The 21,697-nt window shown below is 38.6% G+C and overlaps 1 protein-coding gene across 1 annotated transcript in view; it reads left to right on the top strand.

Moving 5' to 3' along the window:
* CARMIL1 (capping protein regulator and myosin 1 linker 1) overlaps positions 1–21,697 on the top strand; it is a 197,305-nt gene that overhangs the window by 104,727 nt on the left and 70,881 nt on the right. Inside the window, 8 exon segments of the mRNA XM_017746126.1 lie at positions 2,015–2,109; positions 6,107–6,193; positions 10,489–10,592; positions 12,522–12,599; positions 12,718–12,794; positions 13,716–13,820; positions 18,654–18,723; positions 20,746–20,757. Of these exon segments, the coding sequence (XP_017601615.1) occupies positions 2,015–2,109; positions 6,107–6,193; positions 10,489–10,592; positions 12,522–12,599; positions 12,718–12,794; positions 13,716–13,820; positions 18,654–18,723; positions 20,746–20,757 (628 nt within the window).

The raw sequence follows: 21,697 nt of genomic DNA, 5'->3' as shown, positions 1-21,697 counted from the left end.
CTCCATTAGCATTGCCAAGGTGCCTCTATTTATGGCAGAGACTGCACAGGGAGTGTGTGTTGTTTGTTGTATTATCTTTTCCAAAATGAGCCTTGGAGCCCTTTGAGCCTAATGTAGATAATCCACTGCTTTCTGGTGGCAGCTGATTTGCTGTGCCTTTGCTAAGTAGCTCACACACACTCTAGTTCTCCTGAAAGTTTAGTAATCCTGCCTATATTGCTGGTGAAAGCTGGAGCAGAGTTTGTAAACAAGCCTGGAGGTATAGGCGAAGTGCTGTAGTGACAAGAATCTGTTAGGAATAAAGGAAGAGGAGGAAACTCCTCAAGAAGAAAGGGTTTGTTGCTTTTTAACTCAAAACCTCATTTTTCTTGGCTGGACATAAGGAGCTTGATTCAGTTGCTTAAGGGCAGGCATCTAGCACCATTTGAAATGCTGGAAGATTTCCAGAGTGTTGGCAAATGTAACTGAGGACCTACAGGAGATCTGTAGTCTTCTGCAGCAGCAGCTGGTAGCAAAGCAGGAGACCCTGAGGCCTGTCAGGTGGCAAAGTTTCAAGTCCAGAAGTTCTTTCTGTTGAGTGTTTGTATTCACATGCTGCTTGTATTTTAGGAAGAGAATATTTTTCTCCTAAAGGCAGCCCTTCATCCTGCATCTGCAGAGCTGGAACCAGTTCTAGCCCCAGAAGTCTGTTAAAGGACATAGGGTTTCAAAGGGAAACTAAACTTCCCTGGAGCATCTCTGTACTCCAGTAAACTTTGCAACTGCAGATAACCAAAAGCTATTGAAGCTATTGCTGTTCAGTGTCCTCTCTTTTCCAAATACTAGAAGAGGATGTGATTCTCCTCTGTGGTTCTCAGCACAGAGTTTGATGGCTGGCAGGATCTGCTCCAAGGAAAGAGGGCAGTGTTAATTGGCATTTTGGTAGCTCTTCACCACTGGCCTACAGGAGGAGAGATAATGTACTTTAAGGCAGAGAGAGAAAGAAGGAAGTTCAAGACATGTTTTTGCTTTCTATCTTGGTGTCTAACTTAGGCGAAACAAGAACACTGAAGTTATAGCCTCACTTTATCAAAAGCCCACAGTAGGTCTAGTCCCTTATTACATGGTAACTTTCCAGTTGGTGTGAGAACAGGTTTGAGGATTTGTCTTAGAGCTGATAAGACACCAGCCTTCTGACTTAATGCAAGGAATGTGTCTCCAGCAGAGCCTGGCAGTGTGGTGTGCAGGAAAACCCAAGCTCGCTTTGAACTTAGTGCCGTGGGTGCTGGCAGCCCAGCTGCAGCAGAGCACTTGCAGAAAGGACAGGGGTCCCTTGCCTCTCAAGTGGCCTTGGAACAGAGGTCATGCTGCTACATCTACCTCCCCCAGTTGGTGGAGGTTACTTCAAAGTTATCTCTGCTACCTGGCCTGGCTGTTGTCAGCATTACAAAACTGATACTCGGCCATCTCTCTTGGATCCATTGCTGGGACTGTGATCAGCCAGCTATGTGCTTTGATGCTTCTCACTGTAAAAAGAAGCAAAAGACCAGTTCATCAGCATGCTGCTGTTCTTTGAGAGAGCTATTGCTGCTGTTTTATAAGGTTAGAAATACTTCTGGATATGCTGGAAAGCCCATGTGTTTGAGTGACTATTGGCAGAGAGCTGCTGCAAGTGAGCAGGGTGGCTTGTGAGTGAAGAAGGTGGTGGTATGCAAGTTGGTGTGTTTCTCCCACTCCTGTGGCATGCAAGTTTTCAGTTATTCTGTGTAACTCCTATTTTATACCTTCAGATCTCTGTCAAAAGCATTTTGGGCTTTGAATGCTCTTCAGTCTCTTAGGTCACAGAATGAATAAATAATGAAGAAAGATAGCAAATTAGCCAGATAAGCATTGTTTAGAGCCATGAGGAATCAGTTGGTGCTCTGCAGTAGCATAGGCCACTTGTGGCTAGTAATCCCTTGATGCTTTTAGGCCTTTGCATGTGCTGTTGACAGAGGAGATAACAGGATTCCTTCTCCCTCTCTTTTTTTTGCAGAGATTTTGCACAGAAACTAGCCAGTGCCCTAGCCCATAATCCCAACTCAGGACTCCATACGATCAACCTTGCTAGCAATCCGCTTGAAGATAGAGGTACTGTAACATTTACATTTTTCTCTTTCTATAAATGTATTGGGAAGATTATTGCTGCTCTGTTCAGCTTTGCCTGAATAATAGGTTATTGTTTTGTGCATAATGCTACTGTAAATTTCTGTTGTTCACAAATGACTGAGAATTACCATTCTTTTTGACTTATGCATATCCATTGGTGTGGTGAGAAATACTTAAATGTCTTAAACCAACCCTGGATTTTAAAGGAAGATAGAACACAGTGATTGTTTAGGACTAGAGAGTAAAAAAAAAAGTGGTGTGCATTTTTAAAGGCAGTGTAGTCGGTTGAAGTATGAAGCACAAGGCAACTTTGTTTCTCGGATTATATTTTTCTTATGGTTCTGTGTTTTTTATTTCAGCTGTAATGCCATATTGATTTTCAGTATGAAAATTATTCCTTTTTCTCAGCTCTGTGCTAACCTGTCCTGTTGTGAGGTCTTGGTGATGTTCAATAAGACTGGTATAACTGGCATTCTTCTGGAGCAAAGTGCTGATAACTCCACAAGCTGGAAAATCAAGCTGAACAGCTCAGCTGTTCTCAGACTAGGCACCACTAGGCATGATTTCAGTACATATCAAGTCATTCCTCTCCCTTGTCTACTCTTTTTTTCACCCAAGAGGCATTTATTTTTAAAATAAGGTTACATTCTTTCAGTCTGGAGTTGACCCTTCAGCACTGCCCATATGAGATTTCCATTTGCTTCACTTAATGCATTCCAGTCACACAGTGTTCTGGGATCAGACTATCTTGTGCTCCTGTTGGGCCAGAAGAAAAATAAGAATTTTACACTGTGTACCTTTTCGTGTTTTATTTGGTTTGTTTGGGGGAAATTTTCTATTCTCTTTGCTGTCATGATTCAAAATAGAAAAGCTGTTAATTCTGATTGACTCAGAACGTTGTTAACACAGAATTTTGTAGGTGTCTCTTCTTTCTTGCTGGTTCAGTGAAAAGTACCTGCGAAGGTTTTTTTTTCCCCTTGCTACTTCTGTATCGCTTTTCTTTTGACTAGAACCAAGTATGATAATGTTTTTGTTTTTAATCTGTTCTGAGTAGTTTTTTATTTGAAATTGTTCACATGAATTGCTTTAACTCTTTTGATTACCTCTTGCCTGCTGATTATTGCTTGTCCTTGTTAAGAATTCATATCACATGAAAGCCAATGCTTTGCTGAAGAACGTTATTATTACAATGTGCCATAGGCCTACCGCATTTTACAGAAATTTCTGTTGTAAGCTGGAAAAAAGGCTGCTACACTGTTGATTCTGCTTCTGAAGAAGTGTATTTAGATTGTGTTATTTGAAAAGGTTTTTTTCAAAGGAACTCATATTTATCTTGGAAGCAAAACAGTTAACCAAACATTGGGTACTCTACAGTGCAGGGGATCTTTTTTTTGTTTTTTAAACATATCCATGGAGGTGCTTTCTTTGCAACAAACCTATAGATTCAAACCATTCTGCAGTATCCACATATAAAATAAAAATGAAATGCAGAAAGTACAGCTTGAAGAAGTTAGTAGGGTTTTTTCATTATCTCAGCCTCTCCTGTCAGTTATGCAATTAAGATTTGACCTTTTCATTAGAGAATAAGGTTATAGAGTACTTAAAGAGAAATTAACTCTAATTGAAATGTGCAGATATTGCAACTTTTCAGTTCAAGAAAATTTTAAGTGTCCTGTGATCTGGTATTCCTGGGGTGCAAGGTAGGTTTGGTAAACTGGAGAGGGAGGAAGGATTTCACAAGTAAAAGTGGAGATTCATATAGACATATGGATTTGGAAAAATACCTTTTGAAAAATCACCTGCAGGAACTGGAACTAGATTATTTTGCAGTTATAAGGGAAATCCCAGAGTTGTGTTTTCTGGAGAAGAACAAATTGTACCTTGTTTGTACACTAAGCTATTATATATTGTTGAGTACCAGTAAGTGAAAGCATTATATTCTTACATATTAATGCAACTGTCTGTATTCCAACAGCATGGGAAGTGGGTTTAGTTTAGCTAAAGCATAAGACCTCTCTTCAGTTCAAATAGAGTGCAGTGTTTATATGCACTGATTTTTTTACTGAGGCCAGGCTCTTAATTTGAGATTGGCTGTCCTTTATGGTACTGTCAACATTTGTGAGACTAACACCTGGAAAGTTTATTATCAGTCTTGTCTTTGAAAACCTAACCATGCTGAAGTGATGCAAGTTTTGCTTTTGGCTCTAATAGGATTAGAATTTAATCTCATATTTTGTTAAAAATAATGCAAAACAAACATACTGAAGCCTAGTAGTACTCAAATTCCAAACTGTGTGCCTGGATGCCACTAACTCCACTTCTGCCATTAGAATTCTCATCTCTGTGATGCTGTTAGCAAAAATGAGTGACTTAAAGGGTGTTCAAGGGCCTGAGTAACCAGAAGCACTTTTCCTTTTCTGCCCCTGATTCCTGTGTCTTAGTCTAGCTATAACTTAACCCCAGTGCTAGTAAGATGTTAAAATTGTTCAGCTTGGCAGGAACGATAACTGGTCTGCAGATTGTTAGCTAAATACAAAGGTGGAGAGGTAAAACTCTATGCTGCATGTCTTAGTCAAAATGCTTAACAGCAAAAATTACATTTGTGGTGTCCTTAGTGATACTGATTGTACTTACAGAGCTATGGAGGAAAATCCTATTAGTATGATTTGATTCATTCTCTCTGAAAATTGGTGAAGATATCTGGTTATCATTGTGCTTAACAGTAAACAATTCCAAGGCCTCATGGGTCCAATATTTTAGCAATATAAATAAAAAACTGTGTATTGTTTTGATCTGCATAGATGTTGCATGCAACGTGCTTTTACAGAGAGCATTAAAAAAATCCCCTACCACAGTATCTGCAAGGTAGCCGGCTCTTTCATTATCAGTGATAAGTAAAACAGAATAAAAACAGACTAAACATAGGTATGTGACCTACAGTTTCACACACTGTTTCATGTCTGTGTATGCGGAGAAGGGTATCAGCTTTTTAATTTACTGTGTTTTCAATCAAGCAAAAGGTTTTACCCTCTTTCTCTGTGCCCTTTTCTCTCCAAGTGAGTTGCTCTAGAGGACTATTTCACACCTCAGGTTAAGCCTGGAGTTTCTATGTTGATTTATTTCTCTAATAAATATTTCATTATTTAGTTCCATTGTTGTTTAGGACATGCCCTCTTAATCAAATTTCAATCTTTTGCTTAAAATGGAGTGTTAAATTTTTGGAGTGGGGAACTTCGACACACCGAGTAAAGGCTTTAATGAAAAGTGCCTTTTTATGGTTTTCTTCTATTGTTGAATTTGTGCTGAGGTAGTCCAGTCTGTGTCAGCATCTTAATAGGATTTACTTTTAGGATTACCAGCAGTTGTGGCATTTCCAAGCCTGTGTCTTTGCTGGTAGCCTGCAGGCTACTGTAAGGGAATTAAGTGGCCATTATGACTTGGTAGAGGTTTCAGGCTCTTAGGGTTTGCCTCAGAAAAAGAGGGTGATGTTGGCTAATGTGGGTGCCTTTCTTCCCTTCATAGCTGTTCCTTTTAAAAGAAAATAAAAATAGTTTGAAGCTTTGTGTGAAGCACCATTGTTAGGTTTTAGTTTGTGACTAGATTTTTTAATTTAGTTTTTTTTCCTGAAACATAAAGCTTCCAGATTTCCCAAGTACTGACTGTTTGATGTGTTGTAATAGCTTCACATTGACTCCTTCTCAAAAGTATTTATGTACTATATAGTTCTTAATTATGGAGGATTACTGATGGTTAACAACAAGATTCCCTATTTGTTCAGTGGTTATCAAGGCAGGGATCTTGATTACATCAGTAATTTCAAAGGTTTAGAATCATAAAATGACAGAGCCTACCTGCAGGGTGTGTGCAGTTCCTCCTCTAGTGTCACTGGTGCAGTTCGCCCCTGGTGAGATTTGCTGGGAAAACCTGAGGTCACACAATTAGCCTGAAAACATCCATTTTGTCTTTGCTCCCCCAACAGGTGTGTCATCTTTGAGCATCCAGTTCGCCAAACTTCCAAAGGGACTGAAGCATTTAAATTTATCTAAAACCTCCTTGTCACCTAAAGGTATGTTTATAAATATGCCCCTTTTCCTCTTCTAAAGCTTTCAGACTTACATACCAAAACCACTTTTTGTTACCAGATTATAAACGAATCAGTTTTGTAAATTATTACATGTATTTTCTCAACAGTGCAACTGCTTTTTTGCAGCCCTGGGTTGCTGAACCATGGACTCGGTTCTGGGTACCCTTCATCACTTTGATAAACTCTAACTTGCTTCTGTAAGGGTTAAGTTTGAACCTGTATTATAAAGGAAGACTGAAATTAGGATTGACATAAAAGATATGATCCATATGTCCTTCAAAAAAATGTCGAAGCAAAAACGCGTAGGGAAATTTCCAAATGTTTTGCACACAGTTATTTTATGAAACCAAGCATTGTGACAATGGCTGGTGAGGGACTTGCTCTGACTAAAGACTTCTTTGTTTTATAATTTACAAATTTCTGATTTGATCTTGTAATTGAAATGTTTGTATATTTTAAAAGCGATAACAGCAGTGAAACACAAGTCAGAATCTTTCAGGATTTTTTGCATTTCTGTTTTACAAATAATAGAAGCAGTGACCTCTTAAACAGACTGCACAAACCAAGGGTCTCCTGTATAGATGAGTGTTAAAAATAGAAAAACCACACTGACATTATTGCTGCTTTTTTGTAGATGTTGATGACCTGAAATAGATGAATGAGTTAACAGTATGAAGGACATTAGCTGATAACAGATAGAAACCATGCCCTTTTATCCTCTTAATTATTGCTCTGTGAAGTGCAGATTCTGTGTTCTCCTTAGATTCAAGGATTGACCTGGGGAAATATGGGTGGAGTAAAGGACTTTTTGCTGTTTTGTTGTGAGTCCATATGGCTCTTATTATGCTTAAGTAAACAGTAAATCCTAAGGTGAATTTATTAAATCATGATTTTCACTAAAAATACTTTATTAAACTCTGGGGTTGTTGTTTTCTACTGCTAACTCAATTTTCGGTGACAATCAGTTGATTAAGAATCTTGACTAATGTAACATGTACTCTTGAAATGAGATACTTGTGAATTTAACAGATGTTTATGCAGTGCTGGTATGTTCATTCATTCTGTACTTTTCTTCATGTGACCTGAATTATTTCAGCAAGTGATTGTGAAGTTTGAGTCAAGAGAACACTGTAGCTACATTTCCATCTTCATAAAGAATAAATGCCAGCTTGATGAAGTTCACCCACACAATTCTTGTCAGTGAAAATGAATTCTGAGGTTATTAAAAGAATCTGAAGGTTTTTAACATACTTTTTAAAGATGATCTTTATGCAAAAGCTGAAATATTTTCCAGTATGTCTAATACTGAGGACCTTCAGAGTAACATGTTACCAGGATTGTTGTCCCATGGCAGCTCCTCAGTATTCCCTAAGAATAGTGTATGCCATGTGTTAAAATGGGAATTCTTATACCCTCGGGACCTGAAGCAACCCAGGTTGCTGCAAAGCTGTCAGTTTTTCCTCTAACTTAAGAAGACAGTAATGATTTGGTTTTAACTTGGGAGGCAATTTTTGAACTTGTAATACTTTCTGTGGGGAAAGTCTAAAAGAGTCCTTGGATCTTGGATTCAGTAGACTCTAAAGTGAGTGGATTTTTTCCTCCAGGCTTTTTCTTTTCCTTTTTTTTTTTTTTTAATATTTTTTTTTTAATTTAAGCTTTTCAGAAATTCAGAACAATTCCTTGCAGGTTTTGACCTTATTTTAAAAGTGCTTTCTATTTGAGATAAGTTTCTAAGATTGATGAGTGAAGTTCAGGTGGCAACTTCCCAGCTGATCTTTCTTCAAATATTGTATCTCAAAGTTCCTGAGAGCTGTTAACAGTCTGAGCCTCCTGAGAGTAGTAAAAGAGCATAAAAGATTGTCTGCAAATGAAAGTGAGATTACTGTTAGAGTATAGCATGAGGTAGGGTGAAGTTCAAACATAAATTTATTGATTTGAAGATTCTGGTTAAATGGAAAATTCTAGTATACTTATTCAAAGATAAAGCTTGCTTTTCTGAGCCCAGGCCAGAGGCTAATTTAAAAAATCCCTCATTCACATTGTTTGCCGTCACTGATGTGGCTGATTTTCAGCAGTTGGCCCTTTTTAAGCGTGAAACAAGCAGCAACATTATGAATTGTTTGATAGCTCTTCTCCCTCAAACTCAGACACTGCTTCTGCATTCCCGGAATTGGTTCTTGGTTGTACACACTGAATTGCTGATAGTTTAACCTGGCTGGAACCCCAGCTGCCAACTAAGTACCATTGAGCAACCAGGACAAAAGTGCATTTGTTCCTCCTTCTTCTTGTTGCTTGTAAATGTTGTTGAGAAGGGTCACTAAAGTGAATCCAGAGCTATAAGGTTAAGTGTTTAAATAGAGCTTTTAGATCTTCTGAAGTTTCAGAAAGTATTAGTTTGCAGTTTACCTTTAGCAATAGGGTGTAGATTCAACGACACAATCTCAAGCTAAAGGAAAAATGACACTGAGCATAAAAGATTTGAGACTTGACAAAGGTGTTGCTGTGCTTTGATACTTTCCAGTTTCAAAAGCCTGCTGAAACCAGGAGCCATATGTCTTGGGGTGACTTTATGATGTGTATCCTATATTGTTGCTCTATGCCCAGAAATTAACTTTGTGCCTTTCTATGCCTTTAAACCGAGCCTGAGAGGGGGGAGGAAAACTTGAGCAATACTTTTTCAAAGCAGTTTGCAGCTTGTTCAAGGTCACCCAGAGATAGTGACTTTTTTCCAGCTGCAGCAGGGGAGTGAGGAAGCACCCAGCTTGTGGTTTTCCAGTCAGCTTTCAGCCAGCTTTTCAGCTTCTTTTTATCTGGACAGAGACTGAGAGTTAAACCTTTTTTTCCTTCCCTGGAATTTCGGATTTTCTCCCTTTTCTGCTGGACTGCTTCAATATCAGAGCACATCAGGAGGACTTTCCACCGGGCACAGAGGGCCTGGCCCTGGGCCAAGCCCCAGCTCTGAGGAGACCAAAGGGAGGACTCTTAACACTTTCCCAGGTTTCTTTCCACAGTGAGAGATTTCATTATTTAGCATTATTAGCTTTTTCCTGTGTGTTTGTTAAATAAATAGTTTTTTCTCTTCACTTTCCTTCAAGGAAAATTTATTTTTTCCCAAACCTGGTGGGGGAGGGGTGGTTTGTGACCTGCCTTCTCTCAGAGGATGTATTTCTAAATTTGGCCAAACTGGCACACCATACTACTACCATGGGAGACTTCCTTAATATTTGAAGGCTCAGAAAATTAAAACACTGACGTAGATATTTTTGTCTCCAGTAGCTTTCTAACTGTTTCTTCTACATCCTCACTGGCAAATCAGTTTTATAATAGTTTTTAAGTGAAGACTGGACATGTTTCATCAATTGAATGCCTGTCCAATTTCACTGACCAGCTTTGAGAAATTGTTGAATGTTGTGTAGTAGATCACTTGCCTTCTTTATAGGTTTTGCCAGGGACTTAAAAAGAAACTGCTGCATCAACTAAAGGACACAGTGATGCTTGTGCATATAAGGAACACATGCATATAATGCTTGAAAGGCAGCAATAACTATCTACAATAAACTGAGAAGCTAATGATAAGCTGCAGAGCCCTCAGATGAAAGTTAGATTTGAAAGAATCAGAAATAGCCATGTCCTAATTTGGATTTTGAAAAGCTGAAAAATTTCAGTGGAAGAAGGCCCTGACTGGTTTGTTCCCGATGTGAGCTTTTTAATTTTAATGTGAAAAATATGTTTGTTCTGATAAGCAACTGAGAGTCTTTATGCATCTCTTGGTACTTTAATTAACTATTTTTATGAGATTACAGGCAAATACATTAATTGAAATATTTTTAATTTCTGGGTCTCATCAGTCGCTTTTGAAGTTTCAGCAATTATAATTGTTAATGTACTTGGTCTTCTACATATGCTTTCATCTACTTGCACAGATACTTTTATCTAAACATTATTGTTTGTTAGAAGACACTGGCTTAACACTATGGAGTAAACTGCGTTTTTAAAGTCCCTTTGAAAATGGATCTAGATACATGCTAGATCTGGGAAGTATAACACTCTGTGGCTCCATCAGGGAAGTTGGTCCAGGCAGAACTGGGCATGCTGTGTCAGAGAAGGGTCTCATATCTGCCTGGTGATCCGTATCCCTCTGCTGCAGTACAGTGATGGCAATAGGAAGTCATTAAACATTTGTGTGTGTCTGTGTTCACTGAAATTGTGCCCTTGCAGGCCCTGGGCCAGTTTTGTGTAGAGTTGGCTCAGCTGAGTTGTGATCTCTTGCTTGGCAGGGGTGAACAGCCTTTCCCAGTCACTGAGTGCCAACTCGCTGATCGCAAACACGCTCGTCTATCTTGACCTCTCAGGGAACGCGCTCCGCGGAGATGATCTCTCAGTAAGCACTTTCCTTTCACTGGGGGCATAATGAATGGGTGTTTTAATTAATGGTTGAGAGAAAGACAAAAACCTTTTTTGTTCAGATCCTGTTTGGCCTTTATTTCTGTACAGTTTTAGTAGGGAGAGAAAATAACAATTTTATCTCTATTCTTCAGTATATAGTCAGAAAACTTCCCCACACAACTAAAAAAATCCACATAACTTTAGTTCATGCCTTTAGTCTTTGGCTTCTACTGATAAATGAGAAGAGTGCAAGGGTACCACTTTTTCTCAATGGAAAAAACCACTTTTTCATTCTCTTGAGTTCTGTTTGAAAGTGATGAAAACACCATTAAAAAACCCTCATCATCTTTGTAGTGATAAGAGTATTACAAATTTTTCATTGGAAGGTTGGAAGCAAATTATTTCTTTTGACTTGGAAAGAATTAATTTCTGTTTTTCAGTGTTTTTGTTTGTATAAATAAATCTGTGCACCTCCTTGACACATGCTGTTGAAACTCCTGATTCTTTGAAGAATGTAGTTATTTTTTTAGTCTCCTTTGTTCAGTTGGTCAATTGCCATGGAGGTGCAGCTCTATTTTCTCTGTAACAGAATCCACTTACTACTCAATTTTTATATATTCACTTTTTGACTGTTACATCTGTATTTCTCTCTCCCATCAAAAGTTGTGTGCATGTAACTGTCAGGTTTTGAATTCTAAGTATTGAACATGTAGAAGATGCAAAATTACAGTCAACCAATTTCATCATTTAAAGTGCAATCAGATCTGAGTTCATGACGGTTTCACATATCTTACTTGCAGATTCATCAGCATATTCAAAGAACTAGCCTTTTCAGATATGAGGTGAAAGGGTCAGTGGGACAACAGGATTTTAAAGGTAGCAAATAAATAGTTAAATGTAAGTAAAGACACACAGTGAATTACTCTGAGAGAATAACATAGCAAGTTATGTAAAAAAAAAAAAAGGAAAATAAAATGTACAACTTTTGTAGGCAGTGCTTAAAGAAACCTAAGGTCTACCCACAATATTTTAAGAGATAAATGCAGAAAGTGGGGCTTTTCTTAGCTTTTCAGAGAGATGGTTCAAAGATAAAGATTATTAATAGTGAGGTCTCTTAATCCGTGGATTGCTAACAGGAGCAAGGAAATCCTGATATTTAGCCATTAAAATAAACCCTAGGAAATTTTTTAAGTGGGGACCTCTCTTGTAGGTATAGGGGTTAAATGACCTAATTTTTAGGAAGATGGATTATTTTAGAAATGTTAAGCATGCACTGTTTGGCTGGATTTCATGTGGAGTCGAGCTTTCCACTTTTCTGTAAATTAGGTCACACTTTTATCTTTCTGTGTTGTTCTCTGAGACTAAAAAGAGCCCAAAATGAAACAGTGTATAGCAAGAAGTTTTACATACACTAACATTTACATGGCATATTCTATACAGTACTGAAGCCATCAATGTTAAAATCTTGTTACCCGTTCTATATTCTCCCTTAAACCTGTAATGGGCAGCTGATATTAAGAACTAACCATGGATTTCAGGTGCAAATTAGTTGCTTCCCTCATGCTTAAAGGGTCTGGCTTTAACTTACAAACCAATTACCCTTTCTGAAATGTAACAGCAATCTGAGTGACATTGCAAAGCATTTCCAGCTAAATTAATTATCATTTGCTGCAAAAGTTAAATGCAATAACTCAAGGCCTGTGCTTTAAGAGAAATGTTGGGTAAGTGTAGTCTGAGCACCATTATCCCACTATTCTTTAAAAAAAATGATAGCCTGGAAAAGTAAAACAGGTTGTATTGATTAGGCAAAGTTTCAGATGATTTCATAGTAAAACCCAAAAATGGAATGACAGGTAGTGATCCAGTAACTGCTGTCATAATGTAAAAATTAACCTCTGTAATTCTTTCTGTCCAATAATTACAGAGCCTGTACAATTTTTTGGCCCAGCCAAATGCCCTTGTTCACCTGGATTTATCCAACACGGAGTGTGCGCTAGATATGGTAAAGACCTTTTTGTGGATATTTCAATACCAAGGAAACATTCCCCACCTTCTATCCCTATGTCCTTTTTTGGGTTAATATAAAGTAAAATGAATTGCCCTTATTTTAATTGAACCAGGTGTGTGGAGCCCTCCTTCGTGGATGTCTTCAGCATCTAGCTGTCCTTAGCCTCTCTAGGACTCTGTTTTCTCACAGGTACAATTTAAATGTCATTACTCTCAACTCCTGCAATATTTTGGTTTGTAATTTCTTGCTCTAATGTAGCACCTTTCTTTTTAAGAATAAATCTAAGACTTTTTTATAAAGCCTTGGAAGTCTTAGTGCTCTATGAAATAGGTACTATTTATTTTAAGCAAAATATTTTCTTTCCCTTTCTGCTCTTTGGTAGAGGTCTGTAAAGTAAGCTACCTTGTCTAATATGTGTTTTTGTCATACTGATGCCGCAGAAAGTCTATATATATCTTTTGTCTCTAAAAGGCATAGCATCAGGCTTTGAAGTCTGACTGACTTGACTCCTCTTTAAATATGATTTTTAAAGTTTGTATTTTTCATGATTTGATGATGGTTACAAATGGGTTTTTTCCCTGTTTTATCTTCTGGGAGGAACTCCCTTTGAAAATCTGAGATTGAACATTTACTTTTTAGAGTATTTTCATTGTAGGAAATACTAGCTTTCATTTTTTTCAAATTGAAGACTTGGGTCCTTATCAGAGATGATACCTAATTGGTGATAAGGTACTCTAGCATTGAATAATTATTTCTAGTGGTATTAAAGCAGTTTCAGGGTTTTGTTCATGTCCTCTTTGATCATCTGCTTGGGAGATGTAAGTATGTTCACTATTAACCAGACCTAAATGATCATTCTTTGTAGTTCACCAAACAGAAGGTAGATAGTAATGGCTTCTGTGCAGCAGTGCAGTGCTGAGGATTGTTTGTTGAACCAACATTTTGATGGCATTATAATTCTGAGCTAATTGAGAGCCACTGATTACAGAACTGCCACAGGTAGAGCAATTAAACATCTAAAAGATCACTACATTTCTGATGGCTTGCGTTCACTATTTATTGGAATGAGGAGTGTCTAAATGCTACTTCTTAATGATTTTTTACTTACAGAAAAGGAAAAGAAGTCCCTCCCTCCTTCAAACAGTTTTTCAGCAGCTCACTTGCTTTGATGCAGATTAACCTTTCAGGAACTAAACTCCCTCCTGAGCCTCTAAAGTAAGAATTTAATTTCATTTTCTCCTGTGCCTAAAACCTAGTTTGCATTGTTGTTATATGAGTGCCTCATATTAAAAGGAAGGGGAAAGAATTTTGCTTTCTTCTTTTTTTCCCCCATTGTACATTATTGATATTAAAAGAGTGAGTTTTCTGATGGTCACACATTCATAAAATGTTCTTTCCATCTCACTGTTGAGACTATTAATCCTATTTTTTTCCTCTGGGAATGTCACAATTGTATAGCTTCTGTTAGCATTTTTTTGGGATATATTTCTTTCTTTGTGGCTTACAAACAAAACTGTTCCACAGTGGAATGGGATTACAGGCTTGTGTGAGCACCATTCCTTTGGGACTGCGTTATTGCAGTGGCTGTAATGAAATGGAACCTGTTGCAGTGTTTGGGAGGAGAAACCTATTGTACAGAGCTGTGTTCTTCTTTTTGGGGGAAGAGACAACAGCAGCCATTTCTAGGAATGCTAAGTGGAGTGAGTCTTTTTGTTGTATGTCACCCATCCTGTGACTAACAGGTTCTGCAGGCTGAGGGAAACTGTGAAGCACTGTCACCCTTCTTGTGATGTGTGTGAATTTGAACTGTGTTGGTATTTTCAGACATGAAATTTAAAAGTGTGTTTTAAAGTCAAGATAGCCTAGATAGATAGGTCTAATCTAGATAGGTCATTTTGTGATTCTGGCAGAATACTTGTGTTTATTGTGGCTTAACTAAAGAAAGGGCTCTTTCCAAAGTGTAATCTTCCTGGCTAATATGCATTAACACATACATAACCTTATCCATAGTAGACACCTAGACACGTTCACTAACTATTTCAGAATCCTCATATGGATATAGATGTGTGTGTGTGCATGGATGTATCCTTGTGTGGCTGGGAGCCTGCCTCCTGAAGAACAACAGGGAAGTGAAATGGGAAGTATCTAATGAACAGGAGATGTGGGATATAAAGAGTAGTTAGTGAGTATGGGATGGAAAGCTTTTGATACACTCTGGAGGAAGCTAAGGGAGGGAAGAGTGACAAGTGCAAAAGCAGAAAGAGTAGTGTATGTTGTTTTGGAGTATTTTTTATCAATGCAGTTCAGTATTGAAGAGAACAGTGCAATATCACAGAATCACAGAATGGGTCAGGTTGGGAGGGGCCACAGTGGGCCATTTGGTCCAACCTCCCTGCTCAAGTAGGGTCAGCCTGCCGCACATTGCACAGGATTGCATCCAGATAGTTCTTGAATATTTCCAGTGGGGGAGACTCCACACCCTCTCTGTTCCAGTGCTCGGTCACCAGCACAGAAAAGAAGATACTCCTCGTGTTCTGGTGGAACTTCCTGAGCATCAGTTTCTTCCTATTGCCTCTTTGTCTTGTTGCTTGGCACCACCAAGAGCCTGATGGTTAAGTCAGATGCACTGGATTGAAATCCATGTTCAACTGCAGGAGCCATTTTAGGTCTGATCTTTCACTTTGTTCTGTGTGATGCTCTTGGTTGTTGTCTTGCTTGCTCAGACTTTGCCAATATTAGGAAGGTGTGGTACAGATGTGTTTTCAAACAGAAGGTGATTTTTGAGAAACACAGTTGATTCTGATTAATTTAGAGCTATTGATTCTATGGTGGAGGGCAGCAGGGAAGAAAAACAAGGATGGATGTGACTACTACAGAAGACAGTATTGGTGCGACAGGAAAAAGAGAATGCTGTGAGACATTGAATATATCCCCAGAGATTAGGAAAGGTGAGAAGCACCAAACATTAAGGTTCATTATGGTACTCTTCTTGTCATGTTGAGTATCTCCTATGGTATGAGGAATTTTGGCAGGTGAGTGCTCTACCATTGCCTGTGCTCTTAGAAGATGTTATTGTATTAATTTATCCCCAAAACTTGGGACCCCTTGACTGCCAGCTAGACAGCAAATGGTATCTTCCTAGTCCTTTTCAGCCAAAATCTGCATTAACAAAAGACTGCTTCTAGTAATGTTTAAGATACTCTGGCTCATTTTGACTGAATTGGGTTAGAGGGAGTTACTCACCAGACTGGTGTTGGTGGAAGTAGAGGCAGTGATGGGGAGTGTAGGATGAGCTGAGAGCAGAAAGTTCTTTCACTAGCACAGAAAGCTCCAGAGTCAACTGAATGTGAATGGTCTCAGAGTGTCCATGCCACTGGTACTTTGGCCTGGGCTGCTTTTGTTCTGTTGACAGCGTTCACCTCTGCCTAGGAGGTAGGTCAGATGCTGTTAGTACTTTTGGGTAATTTCTGTGACGTGCTTTTTTTCTGACCTAAATTTTTCCTTCAGTTTGAGCTGAGTGTGTCTCACAACACTACAGAGGACTTTGATCTGCAGGACACCTTGCTTTACCTCTCAAACCCTGTATTATGACTTGACTAATTCACTTCAAAAATGTCCTGCAGAAGTTAATCTGGTGTTAAAAGGACTGAGGATGTGCATTGTGGGACAGCTGCTTAGCCTTTTGATCTTAACTGCAAGAAATTACAAAATTTCTCCAGAACCATCAAGATCACAGGGTTTGTTAAAAACAAGAAGATAGAAACACTTTTTTTCAGGCAGACTTATTTGTCATTGCCAAGACTGCAAGAGCACCATGAGAGATGACTCCAGGAAGGAAAAGTAAAAAAACTGTGATGTATTGTAGTAGTACTTTTCTGACATCTTTCATCAGCATATGTCAAAAAGCTTTTGATAATGTGGGACTTGGAGCTGTCCTGTGGCAAAGGAGAGAAGTTCCTGGTTTGTGTCCATGAACCAGAGGTCACCAAGCTGGATGTGTGATTCAAGATCAAGCCTGCCTAGAGAAAAGAAAAGATAACGTGCAGATACCTGACACCCTGAATTCCAAATTCCCCTGATTAATTGTTATTTGATTTCTTTATCAGCTTCCTTTAGCTCAACACTCGTGGTATGTTTAATTGCATGTGCTAACTCGGTGAGTTTAAAGATACTGGTTAATCAGTGCAGTGTGTGAAGGACATGAACTTGCCTGTACAGTGTAAGTCAAGCCTTTCAGGGAGTAGGTTTGCTGATAAAACTGTCCTATGCAGATGCCACGTAGTGGGTGGGGGAAGGGTATACCTTGTACATAGGTTAATGTTAATGTTCCATTGCAGCTCACTCTTTTTTTTCACCCTGTTTTTTTACTGAGTGAGGCAGTTTGTACTCTTGTCCTTGTTGAAGTGTAAGTTGGCATTTTTGTTGAATTTTACAGACATTGCCAAAAATTGCATTTTGATCTGTCAGTGCTATAACAAGACTAGTTACTGATATGCTTCTCATGCAAATGCTAATTACAAGGCCAGTTCTTGCTTTCTGCATCATGCACAGTTGACAGGACCTCTCCATGTGTAGCCATGTGTGTGATTTAAACATAGTAGCCAAGTGTAAGTATAATATGTCTGGCTTCAGTCCCTTGGAATGCTGGTGATTTTTTTCATGACAAAGAATTGAGAAATAAGGGGATTTTCTTAGATGAATTTATAAGGAAGAAGTTAGGGAAAAAACTAACCTTTTTTTTTTCTTCCTGCAAAAAGTGTACAACTAGAGTGGCACTGTGTCTCTTTTTTTAATCTGCATTTTTTTATGCTTGCATTGTATTTTTTTATTTCCTCGAAATGTTTAGGAAGCTCTTTGAAAAGTTACCATCAGCCAGACTGACTGAATAAAAACATGTCTGGGTAAGAAAGATAGACAAGATCATCTAAAAATTTGTGAGAACTGTTGCAGAACTTTCACTTTTTTTTCTCCCCCCAAGTCTGTATATTAATAGCCTAAGTAAATAGGGACAAGACATTTGCCTTTGTTAATAGGGAAGGTCTGATTATACCTGCAGGACAGAAGATACAAATAGATTTAAATTAAAAACTTGCCCAGGGCACACATGTTTCAAATGTAGCTTTGACACACTACTTGCATAGCAAGTGTGTAGACAAATGGCTCATCAGAAGGGATAGTTTTTTATCTCCATGCCTCAGTCCCTTGGTTAGCTGCTTTTGGCTGAAATGAAGTTGGAGAAGGAAGTCCTTCTGTTTCTCTGTTGAATTATTAATTCAAAGCTGAGTCTATTCTGGAGATACTAGAAGGTATACACAGATTTTGTTTGTTCCTTCTCTATTATATATGCTGTTGTGCTTTCTGATTTTACAGTATTAACACAAGTGTGATATTAACACTAACTTTTAGATGTGGAAACAAAGTTCTGTAAGACTTTATAGTGGATTTATAAAAACCATGATTAGTCGTTACTGCATGTGTCTGCCATTCTGCCTAAAGACAAAGGATACCATTGTATAGGAATACCATTTTGAAATCTGTAAATACGTATTGGGTTGTGGAAGTGGGGAATTGCGTGATACTGGAACATGCTCCAGCCTCTGAGTGTTACAGGCACTGTGCCTGGCTGAAATGGCTGGCTGCATGGCATCTTGCATATTTTAAAAACCTAATTTTTTCCTGGATTTTTGGAAAATCAGAGCGTTTGTATGGTTGTATGACAGAACACCCCATTTATAATCATTTGATGCTCTTTGAAAGCAAATGTTGAAGAAAATTCATCTCTGATGCATGTTATTAAATGGTGATGGTGCATTAGCTTCAGAATTTCTTCATTAGCCTTGCATCCCTGCAGTTTTTGAAGCTCCTGGAGTGTTCTGAGTGTGGCAGGCTTGTGCTGCCATTGTCATTTAAGAAATAACTGCTCAGCTGGTGTCGTTTTGAAATGATTCTTTGCGTTATAGGTGTATTAACCTGTGATCACTCAGATGATGATGTAAAGTTGCCCCTTTTTTTTTTTTTTTAAACTGTTCTAAAATTGATCTTTTTCAGAGCGCTTTTATTAGGCCTGGCTTGCAATCACAATCTGAAGGAGGTGTCTTTAGACCTCAGTAGCTGTGAGGTAAGGAATATTTACCAGGATGTGTTCAAAATATGCAACGACGTGGCTTTAGTGTTCCTGTCAAATCCACTGGGCAAGATACTCTTGCTCTGTAGTCAAAAGTTGTGGGAAAGGTAGAACTCGGAGGAGCAGTTATGGTAAAAGTTAGGATGTGCGTTACAGCATCCTAAATAATGAGCACAGAGGTTCAAAGCACCTGATTGGCAAAGCCCTCCTTGCAGTGCAGCTGTGCTACACACTGAGCCAGCCTGTTGGATGCTTGGCAGCTTCTGCTCTCCAGTGCTGCGAGTAGCAGCAGGATTTTCGAAGGTGCCCAGATTTGAATGGCTCAAAGGAAGCTGCAGGCCCTGAAGGCATGTCTGTGGTTCGATTGTCTTCCATCAGAACCCATGACATGCTTCCTCTTCTGCAGATTTGCTTTTTAACCTTAGGAAAAATTCCACTTTCCTAATCAATTAATCAATTCAGGCCAATACGGAACTTTGGTAAGAGTTATTAACATAAGAAGCACTGTGAAAGTGACCTCAAGAATAACATTCATGGCAACTTATTTGCCTTATCTTGCCTCCTCTTGCTTCTCTGTGCTTTGCTGTGCACTCTGTTTCTCAGGACTGCCCATACTCTTGCAGGGTGATTCCTGTGTGGTTATAGCATACGGGAAAAGATCAAACACAACCCTGGGGAGCCACTTGAGGCAAAGGAGAGAACTGTGTGGTGGATTCTTGCCAAAACCAACATGGACCATTTTAGGCTCAGGCCTTCTCTGACTTCCCTGTTTTTTAAGCTGCAAAGAAAGCTTCTCATTTGTTAGATATTTCCAAGGCCATCTGAGTATTAAGTGTTCTAAAAGTGCCTACAAATACAGTGGTTTCCCTTCAGGCAGAAAAGAAAACCTGCAATATTGATAACCATGTTGAAGTGCAGTAATCCTTGCCTTAGGTTCCTGGTCACTTGCTTCTGAAATGTGCACAGATTTCCTTATGGAGAAAAAAACAAATCATTGTAAATGCATTTCATAGTTTGTTTTGGTATTTTAGACTTTTTGGAAAATATTATTACTTTAAAGAGCACTACATGTGAATTCAAAATAGAAAAGCTTTCAAGTCAAGTACACACGCCTCTGACTTTTGAGTAGAGGGATCAGATGGATGATAATTTATCTTTCAGAGGAAGGAAGGAAAAGGGGGGAGTAATTAACGTAATAAAAATGAAGTCCTATGATCATAGCCTTAAATGAATAAATCAATAAAACACAAATATAAGTAATGAGAGTATAAATTAGCATGTAAATCAACAGGTGCTGACAGGAGAGAAAACATTATCCTTTCATGAAATAACACCCAAGATGGGATGTGACAGAGCCCTTCAAGGGGTGATTAGGTTTTTTGGACACCAAAGCACATGTGGTCATGGCTTACTCTTGTGACGGAAAGGAAAGAATCCTGCCCAACTCAGCATTGCATTCCTGTAGCCTGTCCCTCCAAACTGACAGCATTTCCTTAGATCCTTCCCTTAACATTTTTTTTCATATCACTGAGCTTTATCCATTCTCATGTGCTTTGGAAAGAAGTTATGCTTCCACCAGCAGGGAAGATGATGTGCCAGCAGCTGGGAGAGCACCTCAGGATCCTGCTCCACCTCTCCCTGACCCTCTGGGATCTGGGCAGGGTAATCTGTACCCAGAAAGAGAGTGGTGGGAAGCTTGGAGCCAGTGACCACTACTCCCAGTTCCTGCAAGCACACACTGTTAGGGGGCTAGAAAGCTGATGCTTCAGCTTTGCCCTCTTCTTTCCTACATCAGGCAAGCTGTACTCAAGTATGGAAGGATAAATCTATGTTCCTTCCCTTTCCCACCATTTTTCATTTGCTCCCATAATTTTCTGGTATATTGCCTCCAAGCTTAATCATCTTCTATTGCTTGTTTGGTTGGTTTTTAAATTATTTTTACTATGAAAATTACATTTTTATTTCTACCTGCTCAGCACTGATGTATTTCACTCTTTTCCCTTCTGCTTTCCTTAGCTTGGTCACTGTGTAAGTACCCTCCATGCTTTACCTTAATTGTTAAATCAGTAAGCAGCTTTGTTTGCCCTTCCCATATTGGTACCTCATAGCTTTGAACACACTTGGCATTTTTAATTGTAGCAGGGTTATTCCTCATTTTCTGAAAAAGGGCTTTTCTTTGTAGTCGCAGAAGTATGTCATATAGGAGGTGTTGCAGAGGGTCTTTTTGTCAGTATCACAGTCCACATTGATAAGCAGCACTTCAATTAAACTCTGCTTTTATATACATATATGTATATATATATATGTATATATATATATATATGCATAATATTTTAACACAGTTGCAGCAAATTGTGATCCTAAAAGTGAAGTTTTTGTCATCACTCTCAGATTAAATAGATATCGCCATTTGTGCTCATGAAGTGTTTATATATTTAAAATTTTGAATGTAGAGTTGTCTGGTACAAGATTGAAAGCTACTCCTGAAAAATTGTCTACTTCAGGCCTCAAAGTATATATAGCATAAGCACTTGGATTCTATTGTGAGTATAATTTTGGTGGATAGAACTTTACCCTACCAACAGCCAATCCAATTCCACATATGATCTGCCACTTCCATAGATCCTGTCATAGTAGATGTGACACTCTGTGTAAAATGGTTGTCTTGTGCTGGGCCACACTGAGAGAGCAGCATAAAGCAAAACTGAAGGATTTTGGCTTTCACACAGCAAATGCTATAAATGCTCTTACAAAAACAAAGTTGAGTTAAATTTGCAGCACTTCTGGCCCGAGTACAGCCTGTAATATGACTACTTATTGAGAGGATGAGGTGAAGGATAGTCAGGCACTAATTTATGGAAAGGGAGGAAAGATGCCTTATGTTCTGTACTTCTTACAGTCCAGATGTGATTTATGATTTAGATGTTATCTTTGACCACCATTCTTCAAATACTCAGGTCAAGTTATT

This window comes from Corvus brachyrhynchos, unplaced genomic scaffold (assembly GCF_000691975.1).
Source record: "Corvus brachyrhynchos isolate BGI_N302 unplaced genomic scaffold, ASM69197v1 scaffold409, whole genome shotgun sequence".
NCBI lineage: Eukaryota > Metazoa > Chordata > Aves > Passeriformes > Corvidae > Corvus > Corvus brachyrhynchos.
The sequence above is the reverse complement of the archived record's forward strand: the minus strand, read 5'-3'. Positions and strand labels throughout refer to the sequence as shown.